Here is a 26,159-nt window from a genome sequence, read left to right on the forward strand (position 1 = left end):
CCAAACCGTTGTCGATACGGTAGCGATACTGAACGGAGCCAGGAGTGCAAGAAGGAAGAAAACCAGACGAGCAGATGGAGCATGGTTCTGCAGACTTGACCGGAGCCGAGAGCACGGACACGGACAGGCTAAATTGCTTTGGGCTGGGCCGGTGGGCCTGAGGATTCGCTAATGCACTTTATTATAGCGCATTACGCGTATTTACCTTACAAGTAACAAACCCCATAATACGATGATGCTATTACCAAGTGCACGGAGCTTACTGCTATTCCTGGCTGTGATCAGTTTAAGCGAGACTACTATCGATGTACTCTGTACTCCATGGTAATGTTTGTATGCATTATTGTATGCAATCTATGGAGAGATGTTCTCCTTCTTCAGGCTCTTGTATGCATAATCTAGCAACAACACTGACTAGAGATGCCAGCTACGTAGTATGATCGAGACAACAATCTCGGTTTTTCCAGGCCTCAATGTMCCCGCCGACAGTGGACCAGACGGACTGACGGGCCGTTCGTCTAGAATCTTAGATGGCAAAGCCAAAAAGCAAGTCGAGAACAGGGGAGCTTACCAGGTTGAGTATTACATCGTAGGGTTAATACGATCGTCGAACTTAACGGCTCGCTTACGGTAGTATCGGTACTGCAGAATCTACTCTGTACATGGTAGAGAACGAGACAATGCTTGACTCGAAGACATTTATGTGATTTATTATATACACAGTCCAGATCCAAACTGATCAAAAAGCCAAGTACGGAGTGCATATCATCTCAAGTACATAGTACACGGAGTATCTAATCTCAATGCAAGCGATCGTCAGTACGGTAAGTGAACATTGCGATACAGGCCACTAGGACAACGGGTTGGAGTGACCCGGCGCGCGGCTAGATCCACCCAGCCGTCCAGTCTCCAGTAACTGGGGAGTTCATTGTTGGGGCTAACGAAGAACTCCAGTACAGAACTAACAGACATAGTACGTACGCGACGTTGTTAGTGTTGTAACTACGAGTAGACTACTGCTAGTCGTGCAAGAATACGTACTACATCACGAGAGACGGAGCCTAGAGAGACTAGTTGAACAATCTGCAGTTATCGTCACTACGGAGGAGTATCGGCTGTCGATAAAAAAAGAAATGCGAGAACAAAGAACCCGACAGAGCGAGCGAGTGACGGGGTAGTCTCGCACTACTCGTACTGAATCAAGCCTGTAAGAAACATGACAGACGTAAGCGAGGAGTGGATCATTCTCCCAGCCCGTCGTCGCGGGTCAGATGGCCCCTGCGCAGAAAGGGCGAGACTGGCTGCTGATTCGGTCCCAGCACACACTGCTGCGGCGTGGAGGCTACTTCCGGATATGGAAAGCGCTTGATCTTCTTAGTGCGGCGCAGGTTCTGTTCTGCTTCCTACGAGTGCATACGTAGTACCTAGACGACGCCCATCATCCAATTGTTTGTTCCCATATCATTGCGTTAGACTGCATATGGCATGGTCGGCGGGAAAATTCTCCTCAGTGTGCCGTTGTCTGATCATTCGTCTCAAGAGCAAACCCTGTAATTTGGTAACTTACCCTGTGCTAACCTAGTGCTAAGTCTGACTCGTTGGCATTCCCAGGTTTTTGGATTTGGGTAAAATCCTTGACTCGCCTGTCTGGTAGTAGTACTATGACAACGTACGCAACGCCCCGTGACTGGTCAGTCAGCGGCAGCCACTGGATGACTCTCTTCAGCTTTCGCAATCGCAACGCTCTGCCATTGCCAACTAAAGCTTCGAGTTTGCGAGCTGCGAGGACTTTTCCAAGATGACTCGGTCTGGTGGCAAGTCGATGCTGTGCTCCCTTTCGCTGAACAGCACGAGTGACTATTGACCGCAGCTGCGAACCCTTGGTTTGTACCGTACCGTTGGCGCCGAGCACGGTACCAAATCACATCGCAGAACAGGCAATCCCACAAGCTATACGAGGTAACGAACTGCGCCGTATGTTGCTCAGATTCTTATTGGAATTACCATAGTATGTATGGACAAAGACAATTCTCCGACTTTATGCAAGATTGAGCACTGAGTGGCGAGCGCAAGTAGCGTTACATCACTTACTAAGTATTGTTGCACATGTAGAACTCGCCAACCACATCCTGGCAAACCTTAAACATGTTCAACTTCAAACAAACACAAAGAAGAAAAACCGTCTTTCGTCAGCAGCGGCGACCAGTACAGAGCAGGTTAGCGACTTCGAACTTAGCAGGCGATTAATGATGAATCCTTTGCTTTTTCTTCTGAGCACTTAGGGTTAGCCGACCTGCGCCGTATTTCAGGGAGGAGGGAGAGTGACACTAGTACGACGTCAATAAAAAGCAAGCATAATACCATAGCGAAGGTCTCAAAAATGAGATCGATCATAAATTGGACGCTTTAGCGCTAGGATGTTGGTTGTGTGGACTGGCTAGGCTGGGTCAGGGTTAGTGCTGTCAGTCTGGGAGGGATTGGCTGGTTGAAGCCACGGAGAACCCGAGAGTTTATCCGTCCGTGTGTACGGAGTATGGTACGTACCACCACAGTACGGACGGAGTACGTGCTGTATGTACTGGCGCTTGGTACATCAATGAGCTATCAGCAGTATCTTCTCACTTTCTACTCGGCCATGCGCGTATATTCAAACAAGGCTGAAAACACCCGACCACAATCACGACCAAAAAGCAATAAAACCCCATAAATGAGCTTCACCCGGGTTCATTTCAGATTGAAAACATAACCACGAAGTTGCACTCGGCGCACATCTCACAATGACATAGTATTGATATGGCTCSAATAATACGTACCACGTATACATAGTCGTTCAATTCAATCCTTCGAGATTCTAGAAAATATTCAGAAGACTTGTGGAATGCTGGTTCCCACGGATGGACGTACGTATCGCCCCACCTGTCGTTGGATTCGAGTATTGTTCCCGTATTTTGTTGCAACCTCGGATACAGTACTGCAGAAGTCGATCTGGTACATCTATCCGCGTACATCTACATCTACATCTACATCTACATCTACCCGTACAGTGCAGCTAGGTACATGATCAATGTGGTATGTACGTACACCTGCTCTAGTCGATGTTGATCAATGCGATGTATTTGAGATAAAACCATAGCAGCTCTCCATCAGCAACAGTGGTCTTATTAGAAGGGAATTGGGATATCAGCAGTTCTCGGTAAGGTCTGAGGTTACACCGTCAAAAAATCTGCAATGAATGCCGTTCCATGCACGACGCTGTATATTTGTCAATAAGAATGTGAGAGAGCATGACAAATAATTGTCTATCGAGTCCATGGACGAGGTGTAGTAAGTATCCATAATTCTCCAGATCAAGAGGACTGAATCCAAACTGAGGAAGACGAACCATGGCGGGGATCGAGTGTATACAAAGGGGAACAGGTTCCCGTACACTTTACAGCCGTATCGCCAATACCAGATTGATACCGGATGATCGGCCAGATGACAAGTGACCGTTCCAAGTTCCAAGTAAAGTACTGGAACCACGCCGCATTGGGAGTAGATTCCATTTTTGTCTAGCTTGCACTCTAATTGTCCGGAGGATGAATAGTAATATATTTGATATACCTACATAATGATTCAGGTGGGATGCTACGTAAATGTTATCAACTTATTGTGGGTGTTACTGTAAGACTGAGATGCACTCTGTCGTAGGATGTTCCTGCATGTTTGGATACTGGAGTTACCTATGGGAGGGTATAGTAGAAGTCGAGAGAGTATTGCTGTTGTAGAAATGTACTTACTAATTGATATATATGTTCGCTCTTTATTGCATGTGGTGTCTGTTGCACGATTCAACCGTCGGTGTTACACACCTTCTACGAAGTAGCTTGTGTGCGGCCGGCCGACGAGAAGATATTGTTGACCATGATACTATTGATGTACTCCGATTCTCATGCTCTCAACGGAGCAGACTATACACAGCCTATCCCTCCCTGCATAACAGACAAAACTACAATAGGTACATCCTCCAGACCGTTCCCTGACCCTGTCTATCCTGTCTGTCAGTCAGTGGTCAAGTCCCGAGTCTCCTTCCATGTCCTTGCAGGCCGTTATCCGGTGCATCGGGTAATACCGAGCGAGCTAGGTCCATTACTTTTCATGCTACTATGGAGTATCGACCCATCGCATGATTTTATCTCAAGCTTAATTTACCTCAAGTTTCAATGTCGCGCATGACGAATCAATCTACCAAATCGAAACCGTTGACTCGAACATGTGTTCCTCGTCTCTGTCCTGACTAACATTCAACTGTGGATACAGCTAATATATCCAGACCCTGATTGTGATAACGAAAGAGGAATGTGGATATCGATAAACCCCAAGTTCAGGACGGACGGACCCGACAGGGTCTACTATTACGTTTCTTGATTCTTCAAAGCGCCTGAGTTTACGCATTGTTCGCTCTTGGATCAAATCTTGCATCGATTTTGATGATTCTACTGACTGGCGCGAGTCGGCGATACAATGGCTTTAGATTTACGGAGTGTGGGGATGGATACACGACTCGGAATCTGATCCATCACAACCCTGCCAATGACCGATTCTTGTACCCAATATCCACTGACAAAAGACCGTTTTTTTTTTGTCTGTGCTCCCTGCCATCATGTATCTGAGTTTGACTATGTATAATAACCATCAGTCCGGTATAACGTATCATATCGGCATTCCAGGTTTCTGGGCACATGGACCTCCGGTCTGATTAGCATTGTGCACTACATGTACGCAACCAAGCCGACTAGTAATAAATGAGGTCGGTAATCGTAGGAAATAAGGATTGACACGAGCAAAGCGTTACCTCCTTAGCGGCGAGACCAAAGATTGACCGGTCACATTTTTGTCGGTGCCTGTTCGGGTGTGGGTAGGTGAAAATATGTAATAGTTTGATAGGTTGGTTACTCGTTATGGAAGGGTGGATTTGACAGCCACGAGCTTTTGTGTAGTCGATGTTCTTAGTACGTATCAATGAGAGTGCCCGGCGCTTGTAAGTAGATATTTAATTTTATCGTGTCGATTTAACGACGTATTGGCCGTAAACCATCATCAGTCGATATTATGCTTAAAACTTCTCGCCTGAATATGAATACCTAATCTGCACACTTACATATGCAACGAAAAATATATTCTCCGAATCTCTCGTATTTGGCGTCCTATCAGCACGCTCTACGTATTCCAGCACTTCGTAGTTGCGATGAGTTCATGCGGCACAGCGGCAGAATGTACTGTACTATTGCAGCTTTGCAGAACAGCGCATTGCATTGCGTGTGTATTGCTGTTACGTATAGGTTACGATCCATTGGGCGATTTGGACCTAGGCTTGGTATGTAGGCTCAAAGCATTGATCTGAGATATTTACTCGATATATAGATATGATCAAAACTTGCATAAAGTTCAGTCAAAGCAAGTCCTTGCATCCATCCACGATAACGAGGGATGCCCAAAACTTTGACAGCTACCAGGTCAACTGATTTGTATATATGTTGTTGAATATGCACAGGACAATAGCCATAATGCAAGATATCGCCGATCGAAGAACGTCTCGCTGCATTCAATGCTCGCTTCCGAATATATTTCCCATTTGCGATGTGATTTATCGATTCTACCAAGGCTTTGAGCACTGAATCATGTGTTGATTGCTTGCTCAGTTGAAAGAATGGGTTTTATTCGACTGGATACTCAATTTGCGCACTTGACTAAGGCGTGCAGATAGTTATCCCATGTCAACCCCAATTCTTCATTCTGATGCTAGCTCGGATCCGTTTGCTTGGACACGAAGACATGTCAGCTTCAAGCCTCGAGTCATACCTGCAAAACATCTTATTCATGTGAAAACCCTGGTCGACTCACTAGCAATGATTAAAGACAAGGTTCTGATTACTCGGCGCTCGATTAACCCTGTCCGCCTAGTAAGTTACTGTATGTTTACATCCGTACTTGCAACACAGCTGTCCCTCAACCCTGTCTGTCTCAAATCTACAACAAATCAAGCACACGTACGTAGCTCAGCAGGAGTCAGGACCCTATCCACTACGATACAATCCATGTTCCTCTGACAGACTGACAGAATGACAGCTGCCACAGGCCCACCAACCGCTCAGAACCACAAATAACACTCTACCCGCAAATTCTAGACGCTATCCCTATATTACTATTCCACTATACATCCTAGATAGTAAAAGACGTTGTCAATCCCTCTCGGATGGGACGTCCCGTGCCCGCGCACTCAACGGGTTCTCCTATTCGGGCAGTAAGGTGCATCTCATCCCTGTCTATAAGAGACGGATATTAAGAAGTGCTAAAGGAGAAGAGGGATAGGATTTGCAGGAAGACGGACTCAATTTGAGTCTTCTGATGGGCGACGAGTCATTTTTCATCTCCATTCTTCATGAATTGGTGGGTTGGTGGTTCATATCAAATGGCATACTTCGTAGAATCCGTACGAAGTCTGGCAGAGTCTCGACTCACGATACGAGCGCGAGATTGAGCGACCGACAGACAGGGAAGAGTAGCATGAGTCATGACAGCCGTTAGGATTTCTTTCCTTGTTGTTATAATGAAAATCATATTAATATACATAGGTATGTCTTAACTTACCCCCTTTCATATCAGACAGGCCCGTCAGGCTTCAGGGTAAAGCGGGTCATATCCCCGGTATTGCTGACGGTTTGATGGTCATTAGTACTAAATATGGAGTAAAGGAGTCGGCCGTTACGCTAGAGATGTTCGTCTTGGATTGGGACAGGTTCGTGTCACTAAATGGTGCCACTTCCTGGTCTAGCGATATATGGCCTGTTGACTTGGGACACTGGTATTTTAATATCATGAGTATGGCTACAGCTGTGTACTGTTCGAGATGATACGTAGAGACCAGTAATTGCCCGGTTATTCCATGTCAATACATAGAAAAATACCCATGTACATACGAAGTCCCTGGAATATCAATATAATAGCTAAGCCGCTTCAAGCGCCAAATCAACTTATATACATTAATAGACATCGACCTACGTATCAAGGGCGCGTTTGCTGATAGAGGGAAATAAACGACATACGCCTCCTGTATACACCTGGAACATTCAAACTTTGTTCGCTCGCTCACCAAACCAAGAACAAATTGGACACGAGATGAATATCAACTCGCAAGATCGACAAGCCTAAACACTCTTTCTGGCATTGTTGCTTAACCGAGATTGCCAAAACTGTCATGTATGTACTTATATTCGAATTACGAGTCAGTGTACAGATGCCAGTCAATCGCTCCGTACGTATATTAACGTTTCCATCAAGAATGTGTCTTCAATGCTCACACCCCTTGCATCACGGCCCTTGGAAAGAGAAGCATGTGAAGCCGATCCCGAGATGGAATGCAATATGTAGATGTAGGATCAATTGGAATGGCTGATAGTACGTATGTCCCAGCAATCTGGGATTAGACGTGTTGATCTGTCACTCCAGATTTATGACCCAGAAATAACCTTGAAAGACTCGACATTCCTATCTCAACTAACGGTACGGGACGATACGTCCCACCGTGATTGAAGAATTGACAGGTGACAGATCAGACGCTATAACCTTTTTTTCTTGGAACACATTGAGCAGACAACCTCGTGCTGGCCTCGACCGCTACCACAACCCCGCAAAGCCCATTCAATCTATTATCGCGCAAACCGTGCGTTTTGGCATATGCCTATACATCCTACATACCATCTGCATCTACAGCGTCCTTACTTGAGTTGACTACACTATACGGCCCAGATCCAAATTCTCGGGATCATCGTTTTCCAGCAAGGGATTGGAAGTTTGACATGAGTCATGTCAATGACACACGCGTGACCACTGACTTGATGGATCCTCGCTTCGATCCGAGGTATTTCGCGACGACGGAGATGGGGTTTGTGTAACGCTCAAGGCTGTGTATTTGGAATTGATTATTTTGAGATGACCAGTCGGCATGGGTTGGCGTGGTTTGGGAGATGGAGGTATTGAAAGATGGTGCAATTTTCGGTACTGGATCCGTGGTGACGGATGGAGGGTGGGATGGTAAGTGGCTAGAGCTGAGCAGATGGGATATGAACTAGCCGAATGCTGATGTTGCGCTGTGCTTGTAGATTTTATTCAATGCAGAGCATGGTACTAGCCGATTGTCATATTGTTGCTGGCCGGGTTTGAAAGATATCAGACCGTTTCAAGGTTAGTACTGACTTTGGGGCAGACTTGTCTGTGTCCATATCATACACTCTTGCTCTTGATTACAAAGCTCCTAGAGAGTGCTAGCCACCAAGTATCTGGCCGGGTTCAATGCTACAACAGTGGCGAGAGTATTCGCATCGAGAGTCAAATGGGGCAGCTTCTCATTGCCATTGATCTGACTACCATCTCTGCGTCTATAGCCAACTGGTTGACTCAGCCAGCATTATTGCACAATGCTATCTAGTGTAGGAATAGGCAAGGCATCTGGAGTCAATAAAGTTCTATCATTGACTCCAAGTTCGTCTCGATCGATAGATGTCGAAATGGGTCCAGCATCATCCATGTGTTGTCTTTCAAAGAAATAGTTGGAGTTTATAATCCAGAGCGAGGACTTGTAAGCCTTCTCGCCGTCAACTTTTAAGCAAAAGAGAATAAAGCATGTTGGCACATCTCCGAATCCCTTCGTAATGCCGGCGGTGATATTGATAATCACATCCTAGAAGCACTTTGAAATCAATACATGTGGGATACTAGATTTTTCAGGGTGCCTCCTGGTACCAGTTCGAATAAACATGGACAACGAAAAATATAGTCCGGCTGAGGAGTATGTCTCGTCCACGACATTTGGATGCCGGAATAGAAGGCGATGCCGGCATCCCACAGAGCTTATGTATCGATTCGTTGGTCAAAGATTCTGTACTTTTGAATGTCCTCACCAAGAACCAGTTGACTCTCTTTGTTTGTCATGAACGTTGTTTTCAGGTTGCTCGTGTGAGTTGTCAACCTCGGATTAGGGCTAGCTAGCTTCCTAAATTGGTAATGCCAGCACCAAGCCCTAAGTGAGCAATCATTGTAGACTGCAGACGTCCAAGGCCTAGAAAAAGCCGCAAATCATGACTCAAGTTGAAGAAGTGACACCCATCACTGCTTGAATGAAGCTGAACAAGACTCGAAACCTCGAAATCTACATTGAATAGTAATCCACAACGCTGATTGGCCCACGTGAGGCGCGTCCGCGCGATAACCTCGACTTATCAATTCCACCTCCGAAGAACAAGATCACTTGTCACACCCACGCATTAAAATAAATCATATGGATCTCCTAACCATCCTACCTACCTTCAACACAAAACCATATACTCACATCCTCCCACCCTTGGAACGCAGACACATCACAACCGTCGATCTGATAACGCTCGATTATCTCGAAATCGCGAAACGCGCGCACGTCCCGCCGGCTGATGTGCGACGACTGTGCGCTGATGTTGTTGCTGGGTTGCATGCAGATTTGGGATTTGGCGCGAGTGAGGGGAAGTATAATAATAATGAGAATAGTGAGGATGTAGTTGAGAGTGAAGATGGAGGGAGGATATTGAATTTGTCCCGATGGGATACGATCAGCACGTTGGACCCCGTACTCGATGACCTTTTGGGTGGAGGAATACCGACGGGATATTTGACGGAGGTTACTGGTGAGAGGTACACCAACTGCATTACTTGTCTTTGCTCACGTCGGAATTGCTGACTTTCGCATAGTGGAAGCGGAAAGACGCAATTCCTCCTCAACCTCCTGCTCGCCGCCCAACTCGCCTCCCCCAAAGGCCTAGGCCGAAAAGCAATCTACATATCCACCGAAGCACCACTCTCGACGCCCCGACTTTCTCAAATCCTTCGATCGCATCCCTATCTCGCCAACCTTCCCACCGCCGAGAAACCCTCACTAGCAAACGTGCTTTCTATCACAGCCATCGACCTCGAGACGCAAGACCACATCCTAAACTACCAACTCCCCGTCGCAATACAGCGGTACAACGTTGGCCTCGTAGTCATCGACTCCATAGCAGCTAATTACCGCGCCGAACATGCCTCGAATAGCATGCAAGGCCTCTCCGCGCGATCCGGCGAGTTGGCGAAACTAGGGCATATGTTGCGCAATCTCGCCGTGAGGGAGGACGTGGCTATCGTCGTTGCGAATCAAGTCTCTGATCGGTTTGATGGAATGGCTGATGCTCCAATTCAACACTCGTATGGACGATTTCCGAGAAGTAGTCAAACCCCGCTTCTCAATAGACATACCAAGCTCGCTGCCATGATGGATGCAAACGATCACACGCCATCGTCCTCTCCAGCCCTACCGCCTTCGTCGATCCCTTCATCTCCATCCGCATCGCAGCAACTCCCCGCTGACGACGACGCCTTTGACGGCGCATACATAATCGGGCACCCAGTCCGAAACGAGACGCTGAGCCTCTCGCACCAGCAGAAATTCTTCACTGGCTGGGGCGACGAAGCAGACATCAACGAGTCGCAAAAGACGCCTGCGTTGGGGTTTGTATGGTCTACGCAGATTGCGTGTCGAATAGCACTCAAAAAAGAGGAGGAGATTGATATATCTCGTGCTGCTGCCGTGGTGCAGCCGTTTCAGACACCTTTTCGAAACGGAATCGGCACAACGCAGATGGATATAAAAACTGCAAAGGAGGTCTCAATTCAATCATCCCCTGTTCCTCCATCATCTATACCTATACCCTCTCAAACAGACACCGCCAACCACGACTCTACGCCTACAAAACCGTCCATTACCACCACCACCACCACCACCACCACCACCACCATCATCACCAACGCCACAACTGCTACAACACGACCAATAGAACGAGTAACAAAGCGCCGCCTTAAACTAGTCTTTGCGCCGTGGACATCAGGGATCGTCAACGACGAGTCGCAACGCAACACTCGAAATGACAATGAACTAGAATTCGAGATATGGAAAGGTGGGTTACGCAGTATTTTGTCGAGTGACTTAACTCATCCATAAGAGACGTAAAAGCATAAAAGCCATAAGAGTGTAAATAGATACAAATGCCCCAATGTACATACATATATAATAGATAATATGTTGATCAGGAATTTTGTTCTGATTATATAACCTGCAACTAAAATACGTACGGATCATCCGGAAGAGACTGGATCAACTAGATTAATCAAAACAAGTTTTGGCAAGTCAGGACCTAGACTTTCAAGGTTCCCCGCAAAGTTGGTTTGCCTCCGCATATATAAGTTATCATTCTTGTATACTCTTTCCGATCATTATTTCTCTAAAATGATTGCGTTGCGCAAGACTTCAAGCTTGTTATATAATCTTGTTACATGCTATGAAACATTGGAATCTTTGGACGAAACGAAAAATAGCATTGTATCCTGAACGCCTCTGTCTAGACGACACATATCTACAGTTTTGAGATGCTCTTCGACCCGGCGAAGGATTCTATCGGTGATTACTGATCTTTCAAGGCAGCGAAAATAACATCAATCAACACAAATAACAATCAATCTTCGTCCTCATTCTGCAATCATGGTTTGCGATCAAGCCTTGGCCAGCTTAGCCGGTGGCAAGCCGCGACCATTTCGGTTGCGGAAGAAATGTACACCCTTGCTCTCACCTTGAGCTCCCTCGTTAGGCTCAACCCACTGGCAGGTACGGGCGCTGGTCCACATGGCCTTGAGGAAACCAAAAGGTCCGGTGTGAGCCTCAGTGCGGTAGTGCTTGCCCATGACCTTCTTGATAGCCTCGGTGGCCTCATCGCCATGGTAGAATGGGATGGTGCTGATGTAGTGATGAGCGACGTGAGTCTCGATGATTCCATGCAACAAAGTACGGCCGATGAAACCGAATTCACGGTCGATTGTGGCAGCGGCACCACGAGTGAAGTTCCAGGACTCGTTGTCGTAGTGGGGAAGAGTGGGATCGGTGTGTTGCAAGTAAGTGATAGCCACTGCGATCGTTAGTCTATCAAAATCATTATCCCAAGTTGAATATAAGGCGATAAACTTACCGAGCCAGTGGTTGACCCAGAGATAAGGCACACCGTACCACACAAGCAGGTTGAGCCAGCCATAGGTCTGTCCGAGATAGTAGAGACCAGAGCCAACAAGACCCAATCCCAAATCACTCAAGAGAATGAGCTTAGCGTCCTTGGCCTCGTACAAGGGGCTGCTAGGGTTGAAGTGGTTGACACCGCCGAAGTAACCGTTGGCCTTGCCCTTGCCACGACCTTCGATCTGACGCTCGTGGTTGTTGTGGCCGGTGACGTTGGTGAGCAGATACATGGGCCAGCCGAAAAGTTGCTGCAAGATCATGTTGCTGGCAGTGAGGATAGGAGTCTCCTCCATGAGCTCGGAGATTTCGTGAATGGCCTTGCCAACGTGAGAGGCATATTGTTCACGAGTCTTGGGCACGAAAACCATATCACGGCTCAAGTTTCCAGTGGCCTTGTGGTGCTTGCCGTGGGAGATTTTCCAGGAAAAGTATGGCACCAAAAGGAGAGAATGGCAGACCCAGCCAACGGTGTCATTGAGAACCTTGGAAGGAGAGAAAGCTTGGTGACCGCACTCGTGGGCCATAACCCAGAGACCGGTACCGAAGAGACCCTGCACAAAGGTGTAGAAAGCCCACGCAGCAGAGCGAGCATATACATTGGGCACGTTCTCAGGAGTCACAAAGTTGTGGAAGAGGTAGAAAGTGGTACCAAGGCAGAGCAAATCCCTGGCGACATATGACAGACTCCTAAGTCCGGAGCGCTCATAGCAGTGAGCTGGAATAGCGTCACGAATCTGCTTGATGGTGTAGTCGGGGAGCTCGAATTCGTTGCCGTAGGTATCCACCATCTTTGTGTTCTTGACCTCCTGGGCCTCGGATGCGAGCGAAGACAAAGACGTGCTCGAAGGTGATTGGCGAGGGCTGTCGAAGGGTGTGACAGAGTTCGAGCTGGCCACCGACGAGGCGGCGGTCAGATTCCTCTGAAGCGCAATGCGCTTGGGGACGGCGGTGGACGACATGTTGTGGTTGTGTGTGTGAATATTTTCAATCTGCAACGACGTTAGCCAATGGCTATTGTCTGTATGAGCAATTGGTGACGGACGACGTCTATGAGAACCGCGATTGACACGCACAGTAGCAAGTGTTGATAGACTTGCTTGATGCTCGAACTCTTGCCGGGTAGTAAGAAAGACGAGGCTTCGACGAGATCGGATGCAGAGGATAGGAAGAGAGAAAGTGAGGGAAGAGAAATCCGAAGATAAATACTTCCAGAAAAATCATATGAAAAGGAAGGAGGCGGTCCACGGTCTAAAGTGTACCAAGGTAAGGGCTGTATTTGGTAATTTACTTACAGGCAGTTTTTTATCTGCTTATCTTTATCTTAGCGGTATTGGCCGTGGAGGAATTGAATCGAATCGGGGAAGCTGATTGGCCGGTTGTGAGCAATTTACATGAAAACTCTAGCATACGCTTCTCAACAGATCGCTAGAAACTTTTGGGGGGCAAAAGACAGGGGTAGCTCCACGCAGCGGGGAGAAGAAAAATACATGGACTGGATTTACCAATGAGTGGAAAGATCGCTGAATAAATTACAAGGGATGGAAAAGTGCGTGGTGTTTGGAGCCATGTGCTTGAGGGTTTTGCTGCTTGTGGTTGTGCCAAGCCCCGGTTGAATGGCCGGCATGGAGCAGTGGCGCTGTCATTCATTGGCTGTCACTGCATACTGTGGTATACTTTCTGGGAACCGCTCTTAGTGTCCGCCGGCTGGTATCCTTCATACTTCGTTACGGTACGGACAATCTCAAATTTGTCAGGATACTCGACTAAATGACTACATGTTACCGTAACACAGTCAAGTCATGAATATCACATCAGGTTCTACAAGCCACGGTTGATCATGGCCGCCCTTTGCACGGTGTTGTCATGCGATCGTGCTTCATGAACTCATCGTCAACTTGCCGAACCAAATATGTAGTCTAGCAATGAACAGGCAAGTATCTGCGCCATGCATTCGGAATGTCCGTGGTTCGCCCAGACACTCAATGGTCATTGGTGTCGCACGATCAGTACGACGGAAAATCGTCAAAGACGCCACTGGTGACCGACCTGATACATCGCGAGACTAGTCATGTTGTTCATGCAGCCCGATCTCGGGCCGCTCCATTTGGCCTTGAAGCGGCCACGGATTGGTCGTGGAGAGATCGTATGGAGCACGTCAAAGTCCGAATATTGGTCGATGAAAAGGCTCGTCAGATGCATGCTGTAGACACGCCAATGCCATTCTGTGATTGTCGTCGATATGCGAGTTTCAGCTACACATTCAGGTGCTGAGCATTGAACAAGGACATGAATTGTCCATACGGTATTGTGTACTATGTATGATCTACTTTTCGTCTCCGTGCGGTCTAGCCCAATCCAGAAAGAACCTAGATAGGTTTAGCGCGTCGAATATGGCGTCCAATTGACCCTCACATATTTGACGACAAGACGTTTTCATGCCATTTGCTCACTTGATGGCCAAAAGACGTCGACCTGAAGAATGTTCTGCCGCTGAAAGTCCTATGATCAACACATGCGGCCTCAACAGTTGATTTGGCCTGTTTTGGCCATGTTCATCTTCTTGGCCGTCGCCATCACTGCCATCAATCGTGCAAATCCGAGTATCGTCCATCTAGCTTTCGCTATTACTAGGTTAGCCCAGGGTGCATGGGCCGCGGCTGTAGCAGTCTGTGTTGTTGTTGTTGTCATTTCCAACTCTTCCCGGGTCGTACTCAATGCGGCGGTGGGTTTGGCATCCCTCGTTACTCTAATGGCTTTATTCTTCGTTACCTGGAATTTGGGCGAACTTCTGAAATACCGTCCTCCTAAGACTCAGCTTGTTGCTCCGGGCTAAGTGGTTGGGATTGGGGTGATGTTTACCATGACTGCTCGGCGAAAACAAAAAAAATCTATTCGAACTGGCGGTGTTTGAAGCTTCCATACACCCGCGTTACCAGGGACCACTGCGTCCCACAGATCGGCTTAATCAAATACAAGCACGTTGATTGGACCGCCACAAGCTCAGATCTGTAGATTCTGAAGCAGCAAACAAATCACATGCTACATTTTACAAGCTTCAAGTCGTACTGAGGACATGGATAAGTGATCGTGGATCTTAAGTACTACTAGTACTAGAGAGTTCCACGTGTCAGTCGCATTCTGAAGAGTTCGTGTCTTCATGAGATGGATGCCTGATGTTCATAGATAGTTACTTAGAAAGGTATGCCTAAGTTAGGGCTAGATTCACCACAATTAGTCATGCATGCGATCGCCTCGAGATACAGAACAGTGAACGATCGCATGTGATGGCTATTCTTCAAACTCCAAGATAAATGAGGTAGACACTGGACAGTCACGTTATCCATCGTCCATTCTTCCACAAATTAACTGATTGCATGATCAAACCACCCGGATGTGTGCCAATGTAGCAGCAGTAGAAAGTCAAACCTAAAGAGGCATGTGCCACATTAGCATCCTCCGTTCTATGGGTAGGTTGTATCAGTGGTTTCGTTGGGGAAGCCACCGCCCGTTTTGTTGAGTACCGAGGTTTTTAGTGCGCTGGCCGTGGAAATTAGCTTTATCGCTGCTGCGTAATTTACGTATTGACCGTACTACAGTATGCTTATTTTTTCACTTTTCTTGCCCCTCCGTTATCGCCCGTAGGTCTTATCTGGTTTTTGCCTGAGGCAGCTGATTTTTTGAACTTTTGGACATTAAATTCTCAGCCAGAATGTTAACCATCATTGATTCAACCTCACAAAAATGGAATAAATAAGGTATAAGCTTCATGTGGGGAATGGCCAAGTAGCCAATCAAGATGTCTTCTTCATGAACACAATTCTCCGTCTATAAAAGCTGGATAGCATCTAAACCAACTCTGGTATCTAAACTATATACACAATCGAGCTCACACGCGAAAGGATAAAATCATACAGCAACCCGAGCCTCAGACTCAATCAATCCCGGATTCCCAGATTCTAAACTGACAGTCGTCTTCCGCAAATCCGGAAGTACGAGGATCGTCTCGGCGTGGTTTTTGTAGTCGACTTCGTTGGGGACTTGGCGTCGTTGTTGGTGCGTCCATGGCGCTGCAGAGGCTATGTTCGTGGTTGTAGCGGATGAGGGACTTGTGACTGATGATGAGGGTGCTGGGCCGGCAGTCACGGTTGTAGATGTGTTCGCCCCGACAGTTGCAGAACTCGCGCCGACGACGAATGTCTTCATCTCAATTGATGGCAACAACAAATGCCCTGCTTTCTGCGGTAAAAGCATTATGGCGAATCGTTTGGTTTCGCCCTCGGTGGCGGTGAAGTGACCTCTGCGTCGGCCGCCGATGAGCCATTGGTCTTGGTTGACGTGTAGTTCGTAGGCGAATTCGAGCTGGCCGCCTGAGTCTTGGGTTTCGGTCTGTTGGGAGCACCATCTTCGTGTATGATGGAGGATGAGCTCGGCGGGGATCATATGACCGACAGCTGCGTGGGTGATTGTATTGTTATCTGTGGTTGATAGGCGGAGCTCGGCTGTGTGAACGACTTGAATTTCGGGGACTTCAACGGGAATGACGATGTGGCGAGCGAGGTCGGATTCATTGTCTTCTGGTAAGCCTACTACGACGTTCTCCTGTTCCGCGTTAGAAAAAGCTTTGAAACAAGGAGGGGATATCCTACCTGATGCCATTTAATCAACCAGCTGCGAACTTCTTTTCGAAGAGACTCTCGAAGTCCGCTCAGCACCGTATCCCAATGCACATCTTTGTAAGCCAGCATATCCATCTCCCTCAGCAAACCTATACTCTCCATATCCGACGTCGACAATTGCTCACGAAAAGCATCCACAATATGAGGTGTCAACAGCCGCGTCAACGACTTGTACTTACTCTGCTCAAGAGCTGAGCTGAACTTTTGCCTAACCAATAACAAGCACTCATCATCAATGCACGTATAACGGACCGTCAGCCGTAACGAATTGCGTTTCGCAGTCGCGTTGACCGCTGGCGCTCGGCCACCCTTGGGCTTGATTTTGTATATTATAGATGCCGGTTGTTTGGGGAATACGTCCAGTGCTAGAGGTCCTCTTACACCGCTTTGGACTTCGTAGACATCTGATTCGGGAATGTCACAGCCTAGTATCCGCAGCGGAACTAGCATCGCCGGGCTCACCGTAAATCGAGAAAGGAGAACGTCGTCTCTGAAGATGTCTTGCACGTTGACGCTTATGGGCAACGTGGATATGATCGAACTGGTGGATATGTAAGTAAACCGGCCAGCATCAGTCTCATAGGTGACTTCAAGTCTCGCAGATAGCATGGTATGGTTTTCATCCACGGTGTAAGGAATGCGGAATCGGATCAAAGTGTCTTGCGCAAGGTTGGTAAAGTCGATACTTCCAGATTCCGTGTTTGGTGTCATCTCGATATCCCCTGCGATAACGGTAATCTCTGACGTTCGTAGTCGAAGACCAGCAGTTGCTGGACGAATCCTAAGCAATCCTTTCGATATGTTATTGCGTCCGCTATTTAACTCTATCTCAAGGGTCCGCAGTTCCTCAAGGTTAATGATACGCGGTGCTGCAAGCTTTGCTTCAAGACCGTGTGATGGTGGATAGCACCAGATGAATGGACGGGTCTCTGCTTCGGGTTCTGACTCCCTGAAACCAGGCGGAAGACCTGCCGGGCTACCGTGTCCAGTATATGTGAACACAAGATTCTGAACTCGAATCTCAATACGATCGACGAATAGCTTTCCTTGCAAGGTTGTCTAAAGTACTATTAACGACTGGAAGCTGAAACGGGGAACGATTCACTCACCGAAGAATCAATCGACAACCTCGTTGTTTTCGATTTTATGGTAATATCTCCCGTATTCTCTAGCCAAACTTCATTGGCAATTGTCCCAGTCGCACCAGCAAGCCTGACTTTGATCGAATCAGCCACTATATCCTTATCCAACAAGCACCGCAATCTAATATGCATCTGAAATCCATCCTTGTTCTCGTAATGCTTGATCTCAGGATCAACCACAAGATCACCAAAAAAGCTAGACAAAGGAACATTCACTTCCTTCGTAATAGCCTTCGACGCCTGCAACAGCTCCTCAACATATGGACCGACATTACTCTCAAAGCTTGTATCAGACGCAGCGACGGATGCTTTCTGTCGAGGGGAGAGACTGGACTGAGTATATGAAGCATACTGTGACAAAAGCCTTAGCATATGGCGCACATATTCATCATTCCGATCGAGCTCCTTCAAGCATCGAGTATACAGCTCCAAGATTGCGCCTTCAATCGATATCCAATGGCTGCTCTCGTAGAACGGCGCTATTTGTCGGAAGAAGTAGGCAGCACTTTCGTAGTCTTTTTGACGGAATCGGAGGACGGCAATATCTGTCATTGCCGCTTTAGAGGAACGAATTTGGTTGGCAGAGATGTAATGGCGGAACATGTAATCTGTAAATATTTCATATAGAGCGTAAAAACTCTTTCTGGACCGCAAGGACTTCTGCAAAATTGGCAAGGATAGATTGTTGGCGTAATAAGTCACGGCAGCCGGGTCCTTGGCTTTCTCAGCTATTCCATTCGCGTCACTGTCATCGAGCGAGACATCCTCCATATCATCACCGGGAATATTGGATTCGTCAAAAAGCAGATCAAAATCTCCCCATCTATGAGCCCAACCGCGTCGCTTGCCCATCTCTTCAAGAACCCCTCTTCCCAACTGATACAGTTCACCTCTACCCGAGGCGAGATCTTCAACCCCCGTTTTATTTGCTGGGGGTTGTTTGCCAGGAACTGTGCTCGCGCTAATCAACGAGCTGGATCTTTTCGGGATATTTGCTCTGGAGTCAGCTGGTACCGCAGGTGAGGTCAAGGCACTGCCCGTCTTTCGTAGAGATGATTCCGAGAGAGTAAGTGAAGGCGTCGATGTTTGAGACAGAATCTGACAAGACGCTGCATATGTCCATGACGAGACTAGATCATCTATGACAGCTGTCTTCTGCGCATCATCCATTTCCTCCGTGACTCCTGACAATGCGCGTTCAATGTCATATCGAAGAGTCCTCGCAGCCATGATGATAAATTCCATCGCTCTGTCACATACTTCAGCGAGTAACGAGAGATCATCTGCACCTTTAACAGTCGGGGCCGAATCTTGTTTGCCTTGTAGATACGGTGCTTTGGCAGCTTTGAGCAGCAGGTTCAACTGTCGTGAGAAGACATAGGCGCGGAAATCAAAAACAGAGATGTTGTTCGCCAAAATCATTTCCCTGTACGGTTTTTTTGAGCTGTCGAGAGGGAAATACTCCTCAGCGAGATCCAGAGACGTATCAGTCTCGGCCTCCCCAGAATCATCATCCTCATCGTCCTGGGTTGTCTTCTGCTGCCTAGACGCTTCCAGCGCACTCAACGCCTTCTCCTTACTATCCTCACTATAATCCAAAAAACTTCCACCATGCCGATCCCCCGTTCCCGCCAAATAATCAGTAACAGCACTCTCTAACCCAGCCGCAAGCTCATCATATCCCACTAGTGCATCCTCCAACAGACCCACATTCTCAAACCCTCTTGCAAGCCCTTCCTTCAATATAAAAAACGTACAAAAATTCCACCCGGGTAGACTTCGCTGCGAATCCTTTTCACGAATATCTTCCTCATACTGCGTAACCCGTAAATCGAACGATGTTAGGATCGCTTGTTTGATTTTGTCGACTAGATCGTTGAGTTGATCTACGAATTCACCGTGGTCTTGCGATTTATTGCTGCCAGTGCTCTTAGGAAGACGGATCTGCACGACTCTATCGACGCTCGTCTTGGATGAGCCGTTAAAATCAGCCTTGACTTTTTCGAGGACGGATGTTGAGCCTCGACCGGGCCATTTCGAGGTCGCTTTTTCGGGTACGTCGCCATCCTGGAGGACGTGCAGTATTAACCATTCGCACGCATCGTGATTATCCTGCCCTCCCACTCCTGCTCCGCTGGTGCTGGTGCTAGTGCTGCTGGTCTGTGACGAGAATGAATGCGTCTTGATCCAGTCCCGAATCAACTTCCGAGACGACGCTTTGTACACCTCGTTATCGTCGCATTTCAGCAGATAGATCCGTAGGTACGGCGTCTGTCGCAGACCGGGGATTTGATGCCGTCGAAGAGGCGCACTTGCGCCTGGCGTGGAGTCATTGGATGACCTCTTTTCGTCTGAGGATGCGGGTGGGTGTGTAGCGACGAGGTCAATGTTTAGCGATTCGATGGAACGAGCGGGTCGAGTTGGAGATTTCCAATGAAGATTCTTAAGTGGCAGTCTGGGCGCGAGGATAGCTTGGACGTCTGAGAAGAGGCCGGAGGGATCTGTGCATGAGACTGTATATTCACCACAAAGACGTTGTTGTTAGTTATCGGCGCAACACCGTCATTGTGTAGAAGGAGAGGTATACCAGTAACCTTGCTCAGACCGGTCTCATTTGTTGGGTCCATTCTTCCTCCCAGGTCCAAGGAAAAGTAAAGATTACGTCTCTCAAGACACCATCGCGGTCTCGTCAATCAAAGATGTCCTCCTTATGTTTTGCGGAGTTGCGATGCTCCAGAAGCTCCGCAATCTGCGCACAGACCACATCTTGGCAGCTACTAATAACCCTAACCCTGTTTGTACTTAAGCCATAATTGCGGCTATCAGTTAAAAGTACACGGAATATATCAGGACTAAATGGATTCGTCACCTAATGCTAATGATATAATACGTAGAAAATATGTACATGACATCTCACGACCCGTAAACATTCAGGGAATCATTAAGGGGGAACCAAAACCAGTAGCAGGGAAAAGAACACGATTTAATCTCCCATCTGTCTGCATGCAACCGAAGTGAAAATCCGCTCGCTCCAAACAAAGGATATCTATCGCAAAGGTACAAAAGGAAGAAACGATATTAGATATCAGGGGAGGAATGAAAAGGACAAAAGTAGAAAAATGAGGCACCGTAGTTCGTCTCAAAGCCACTTTATGGTGTGGCTGCAATAGTGCGGTGGATGTAACGAGTCTTGACAAACTCGTATCCCTCGGAAATACCTTCCCACAGACCAGGCACGAAATTTCGAAGCCAGAGACCTAGGAAGAGAAGCAACATTGGAATCTACATGACCATTGTTAGCAAAATTATCTTTGACAAATTGGAAGAATTCTTACCCAGAAGAAGAAAAGATTCTTGTCTTTTCGTAGTCCCTTCATCTTACGAGCTTGTTGCTTCTTCAGTTGCTCCTGTTGCTGACGAGAAATCACCGTCTTGCGGCCAATCCGGATGTCAGTGAGTTCCTCTTCTGATTCTGTCTCGCCATTTGAGTTAGATGGGCCGGCATGATCTTCAAAGTGCCGATCAAGCGCTGCGTCTGTAGCTGCCATAAGTAGCGAATTCTTTTTCATCTCAAGATCCCGATCTTCGTCAGCTTCTTGATGTGGGTACAACTCGTCGTACGCAGGTGGCTCATTCGCAGTTTCAGTAGCGGCAGTTGGTGAAGAGTTTCCGGTAAACATCTCCCACCATCCGTCCTTGGAGGACCACGAGGATCCGGGTCTATGAGGAACAAGATTGCTGATGCGCCGCATCATAGGATACGCCTGATAATCAGGAAGGGCCGGCATAGTAGGCATGGCAGGCATTGGTGGCATTGGGGGAAGAGCAGGAAGGTTAGGGAATGCTCTGCCAACGCTTTGTTGAAACTGGTTGATTTGAGTTGCAAGTTGGTTGCGCCATGCAACTAGAGAAGCAGGCGGGGCCACATTAGCTCCGGCCACTGTCTCTTCGTCTGGTGTGACATCCGGATTGACGCTATCAACGTGGACGCTGCCCTCGCGGGAACGAGCATAAAATAGCGAAGGTCCTGCATCTTGGTGTATACTGGAGCGTCGTGACGAGATGAAAACATTGGTCTCATCCTCATCTGATTCGGTCGCCTCTTCATCATCTGACTGGTCCTGTATGAGATTGAAAGATTCAGATGCCGAAGAAGCTTCCCAGAAAGAGTTCAAAGAAGCAGAACTGCTCGGACGACGACGTAGAGAAGGTGAAGAACCGACGCTGCGAGACCGGTAATGACGAGCAGGAATAAGTGCGGCCTGATGAGCAGGTAATGAAGTCGCGATATCGGCCGAGGTGAATCCTCGTATGCTTCTGGTCATGGCATCGGCACCCGCGAGTCTGAGACGGTGAACAATATGAGCATGTCCGCTCAGAGCAGCGAAGTGCATCGGTGTATGGCCATTCTTGTCCTGGACATCTGGGTTGGCGCCTCTGGCAAGAAGTCCAGCCACGAATCTTGTCAAGCCCAATGATGAAGCAAAATGTAACAAAGTTTGACCACTTGATGACTTCGAGTTGTACCTTGGAGCACGAGGGCTATCATCTAGATCAATGAACTCTAAAAAGGTAAGCATCTTTGAGTCCAGGTCATTCGTCTGGCCTTGGACGTTCAGGTTAGGGATCTGCCGCTGCCCACTGCTTCCTCCTTGAATATCATTCTGTAGGTTCCACAGGGCGACCTGATCACCTCCCATGATCCGCTGAGCAGTCTGAAAAGCATCTGAAGGGTTTCGTAATTTCTGACCTAGAATGCTCAGCGCCAATCTGTACATTTGAAGCTCGCGATCATCAACATAGCGGAAGAAGTGTTGTTGCTTAGGAAGAATTGGTTGTGTTTGGGGCACTTGACCAAAGGTAGGGTGCTCATGTTTGAAGACAACCGGCACAAGACCAGGTTGCAGAGCCGGCGGTGTCAAGCAGTTCAGACACTTGTCGCCCCAGAAAGTCGTTGTCGTAGCTAGGGTATCGCCGAAGACGACCTCCATACCTGGATAAAATCCACTACCCAGAAGCGTGACCTCTGTCCCTCCGGTTGTTGAGCCTTCGGCGGGTACAAGTTTGTGAATGATGGTTGGCAAACGATTTCCTGCATTTGTCAGGTGAGGCCAAGCTTGATTGACGGGATTTGGCCCAGTGGAAGAATTGTGCGTCGGTTCAGCGAAGACGTTGCGCGACGCAGTTAATCCTGGTGAACCTGGGCGACTGGCATGAGCCGAGCTAGGGGTTGACAAAAAGTGTTGAGCAAGATTATCCAAACTTTGGGCTTGCTGGACAGCATTGAAATATGAGCTCTCGTTGTTGTTGTTTGGGGTTGGCGGGCCATTGCTGAATGGACCAGAGACACCAATCGGCGTAGCGAAAGGCCTTTCAGTCGGTGAGAAATATCCGTGACTGTTGGGTCCTTGACCATTCACGGTGGAACTAGTGGAAGTGTTCGCTTGAGGACTATCAAGCCTCGTCATGGTTAATCCCGTCGGTAGCTTGCCGGAGCTACTGTGCTTCCGACGTTTGCTTGAAGGACCGGCGTACTCAATCGGAGATGTCTGCCGAGAGCCATTGCGTGGTGTGAGCGATGTAGATGAGGTTACGCTATTCTGCGGCATGTTCGCGAAAGATCCTGGTGTAGTTGCATACTGAGCAGCCATTTGTTGCGAGATCACTTGAGAATCTGTACTGGGAGATATACGAAACGGATGTTGTCCACCGACCGGAGCCTTTGCCAACTCTTGAGGAGAATTAGATATGAATACGCTGGTACCAGGCAGCTGCGTCCCCTCGCTCAGAGCATTGCTAGGAGCAGTTGCAGAATTCGAACCTGCTGCATGGGTCTTGTGATCATCTGTGATCATAATCGAATTGGTCATTGCCTGAGCGATTACATTGCCCTGGTAATCCTTGATCGTGAAGATGACTTGAAAGCCATTCTTCTCATTTTGATGCCGACAGTAGCATGCTATTCGCATAGGTAGCTCAACTTGCATTGCACCCGGAGGGGTGTATGTGACAGTAGACTCCTTAGCTGGTTCCAGCCATTCCTTGATCTCATTGGTATTGAAAACAATGACTCTTTTGTCCTCGTCTTTTTGGAAAAGCTCGTCTTCACCAGGTTTCCGCTGTTTCTTCCTGGAAGCACGTTTCCTCTCACGCTGTATACATCCTTGGCAGATTTTGACCTCGCCACCTTCCAGTGGTTTGTCTTCATTGTCTTCCTGATTATCATCCGTAGAGGCGGAAACAATGGATGTGCGTCGTTTGACAACTTCCCCGCGAGCTCTTGCGTAAGCCCTTTCTAATTTGGACTTATCTTGCATCGCACTCGTACAGACGAGGCTCGTATGCAGCTCAAGGATGTCCGAGGAGCAACCAACTTCGGGTTTTGCCAGGAACTTGGGTTTTGAAATAGTATGTGTTGGTAGGCGAAGCTTTTTCACGCCAGCAGGAAGGGGATACATAGTAAGTCGAATCGGAATTTGTGTTTCAACCCGGGATTTGAGAGACGTTGGGTGCACATGCAAGATTGGACGAGAAGGAACGCGAGCCACTGATTTGGCGTAGAATGGAGACATGGAATAGTCTGGTAATCCAAATTGTACTTCGTTTTGACCTATCATGTTCACATTTGAAAGCAAAGATGCATTATGTGCGAAGGTAGCATTGGCCACCGTTCCAGAAATATCGTCTGTAACCGAAGAAGGCGAGCGACCGCTCCATTGCGATGAGGAAATAGATTGCGTATTAGGATGTAGCCTCTGTGTCATCGGAGACGCTTCTCTGGAGCTGGTAGGAAAGAGCGGCGAGCCATGTGTCTGTAAGCACCGGGAAAGTTGTTAGATAGCGATACTGAATGATTTTTTACAACTGTAGAAAATCTTACCATGACTTGTTTAGTTGAGTTCTTTTGCTTTTTGATTGCCTGAGAGGCATTGTTTGGTGGCATAGGACTGCTGGCTGCGCTATCAAAGTCGAACGCCGAGTCCATCACCCTGTTGCTGGATTCGATATCGGTATATTTCAAGTCGAAGCCACTGAAGTCGGTATCCATGCCGAACAGATTGTCTTTGTTCATTGTAAATGCTTGCCATTCCTCATTTTCAAACTTGATCGCACCGTCACTGTGTACAGCTGAGCCGACGGAGGAATTACGAGCATGGTCCCTGGAAGACTCTGTGGACGAACCAGGACTCGAATTGTCGCCTACCGAGTCCGACGGGGAGTCGAAAGAAAAGGCTAGGGGGCGTTTGAGAGAGTTGGAATTCTGCTGTTGCCGTTTGAAAGAGACCTCGGAAGGGGATACATATAGTCCACTATTGTCGGTAGTCTGAGGTGAGCGGGCAAATATGTCGTCGAACTCCCTTCCAGCATCATGTGTTATGTGCTGATAATCGCCGCCGTTCATGAATCCCATCTCGCCATCCTGGTACATGCCATTCATTTCCGTGTCCAGCACTGTGGGATCCAAAGTAGCAAACACCGGCGACGAAGCTTCTGGGGGTTTCATTCTAGTCTGATCCCGTCGCGCCGATGAACGGGGTACAGTATCAAATCGAGATATTCCAAAGGAGGGTTTTTTCGCTAATAAAGCCAACTCAAGTTCGTAAATATCTCTTTGACGACCGGAGAGATTATCTAGTTCGAGAAACCGATCCGGACACCCACGAACCAGGAATGTTCTTTATTGCAAACAATCAACAGGCATGTCGAATAAGAAACAGCAGCGAAACAAAAAATCAAGAGCAACGCGAATCGATCGATAGAGTACCGAAGTGTACGGGTGGAGATTGTTTGATCGGGAATGTCGGTGTGGGACGGTGTCGTCGATACTAAGATGGCTGTTAAGTCGACGATGAATCAATCGGATTCAACGCTTTCGTATCGGAGAGAACGGGGTAGAATGTGTCTTCGACGAGTACTGATTGATAGCCCGCAAAGCCACCACCAGGGGAGAGCGACAGCGGTTGAACACTGGACTTTGTTTCCGCCTTGACCAAGACCAATCTAGTGGTTGGTGTTGTTTGGCAGACAGAGACAGGGACAGGCACCGTGGTGGGTGATGGCAAACAGGAGATTTCCTTCTGGAACCGTTGAGTTTGCGGGTGAGAGAGCCAGCAGCCAACCAGCGCACGGCTGCATGGATTACTACACAGTATCGCCTGAGGCAGGAACTGCTGTTATGTAAGCTGCCAAGACCGCGGATAGCGGGTGGTGTCACGCTAGTCCTCTTAGCCAAAGATA

At 47.9% G+C, this 26,159-nt stretch overlaps 3 protein-coding genes across 3 annotated transcripts; 1 reads left to right on the forward strand and 2 right to left on the reverse strand.

Annotated features, from left to right (window-relative positions):
• Positions 1 to 9,316: 9,316 nt before the first annotated feature.
• Positions 9,317 to 11,041, forward strand: BHQ10_010046 (uncharacterized protein; the record flags this gene model as incomplete). The annotated part of the gene is made up of 2 exons (XM_040872633.1): positions 9,317 to 9,702; positions 9,760 to 11,041. The coding sequence occupies 2 exons, from the start codon at positions 9,317 to 9,319 to the stop codon at positions 11,039 to 11,041; spliced, it is 1,668 nt and encodes a 555-aa protein (XP_040738548.1).
• Positions 11,042 to 11,589: 548 nt separating this feature from the next.
• Positions 11,590 to 13,062, reverse strand: BHQ10_010047 (uncharacterized protein; the record flags this gene model as incomplete). The annotated part of the gene is made up of 2 exons (XM_040872634.1): positions 11,590 to 11,999; positions 12,060 to 13,062. The coding sequence occupies 2 exons, from the start codon at positions 13,060 to 13,062 to the stop codon at positions 11,590 to 11,592; spliced, it is 1,413 nt and encodes a 470-aa protein (XP_040738549.1).
• Positions 13,063 to 16,009: 2,947 nt separating this feature from the next.
• Positions 16,010 to 25,425, reverse strand: BHQ10_010048 (uncharacterized protein; the record flags this gene model as incomplete). Its single annotated transcript, XM_040872635.1, has 7 exons — positions 16,010 to 16,702; positions 16,750 to 16,987; positions 17,045 to 17,838; positions 17,889 to 20,422; positions 21,140 to 21,203; positions 21,257 to 24,733; positions 24,802 to 25,425. The coding sequence occupies 7 exons, from the start codon at positions 25,423 to 25,425 to the stop codon at positions 16,010 to 16,012; spliced, it is 8,424 nt and encodes a 2,807-aa protein (XP_040738550.1).
• Between the last annotated feature and the right edge of the window lie 734 nt (positions 25,426 to 26,159).

Source organism: Talaromyces amestolkiae (genome assembly GCF_001896365.1).
Source record: "Talaromyces amestolkiae strain CIB chromosome Unknown scaffold28.1, whole genome shotgun sequence".
NCBI classification, from domain to species: domain Eukaryota; kingdom Fungi; phylum Ascomycota; class Eurotiomycetes; order Eurotiales; family Trichocomaceae; genus Talaromyces; species Talaromyces amestolkiae.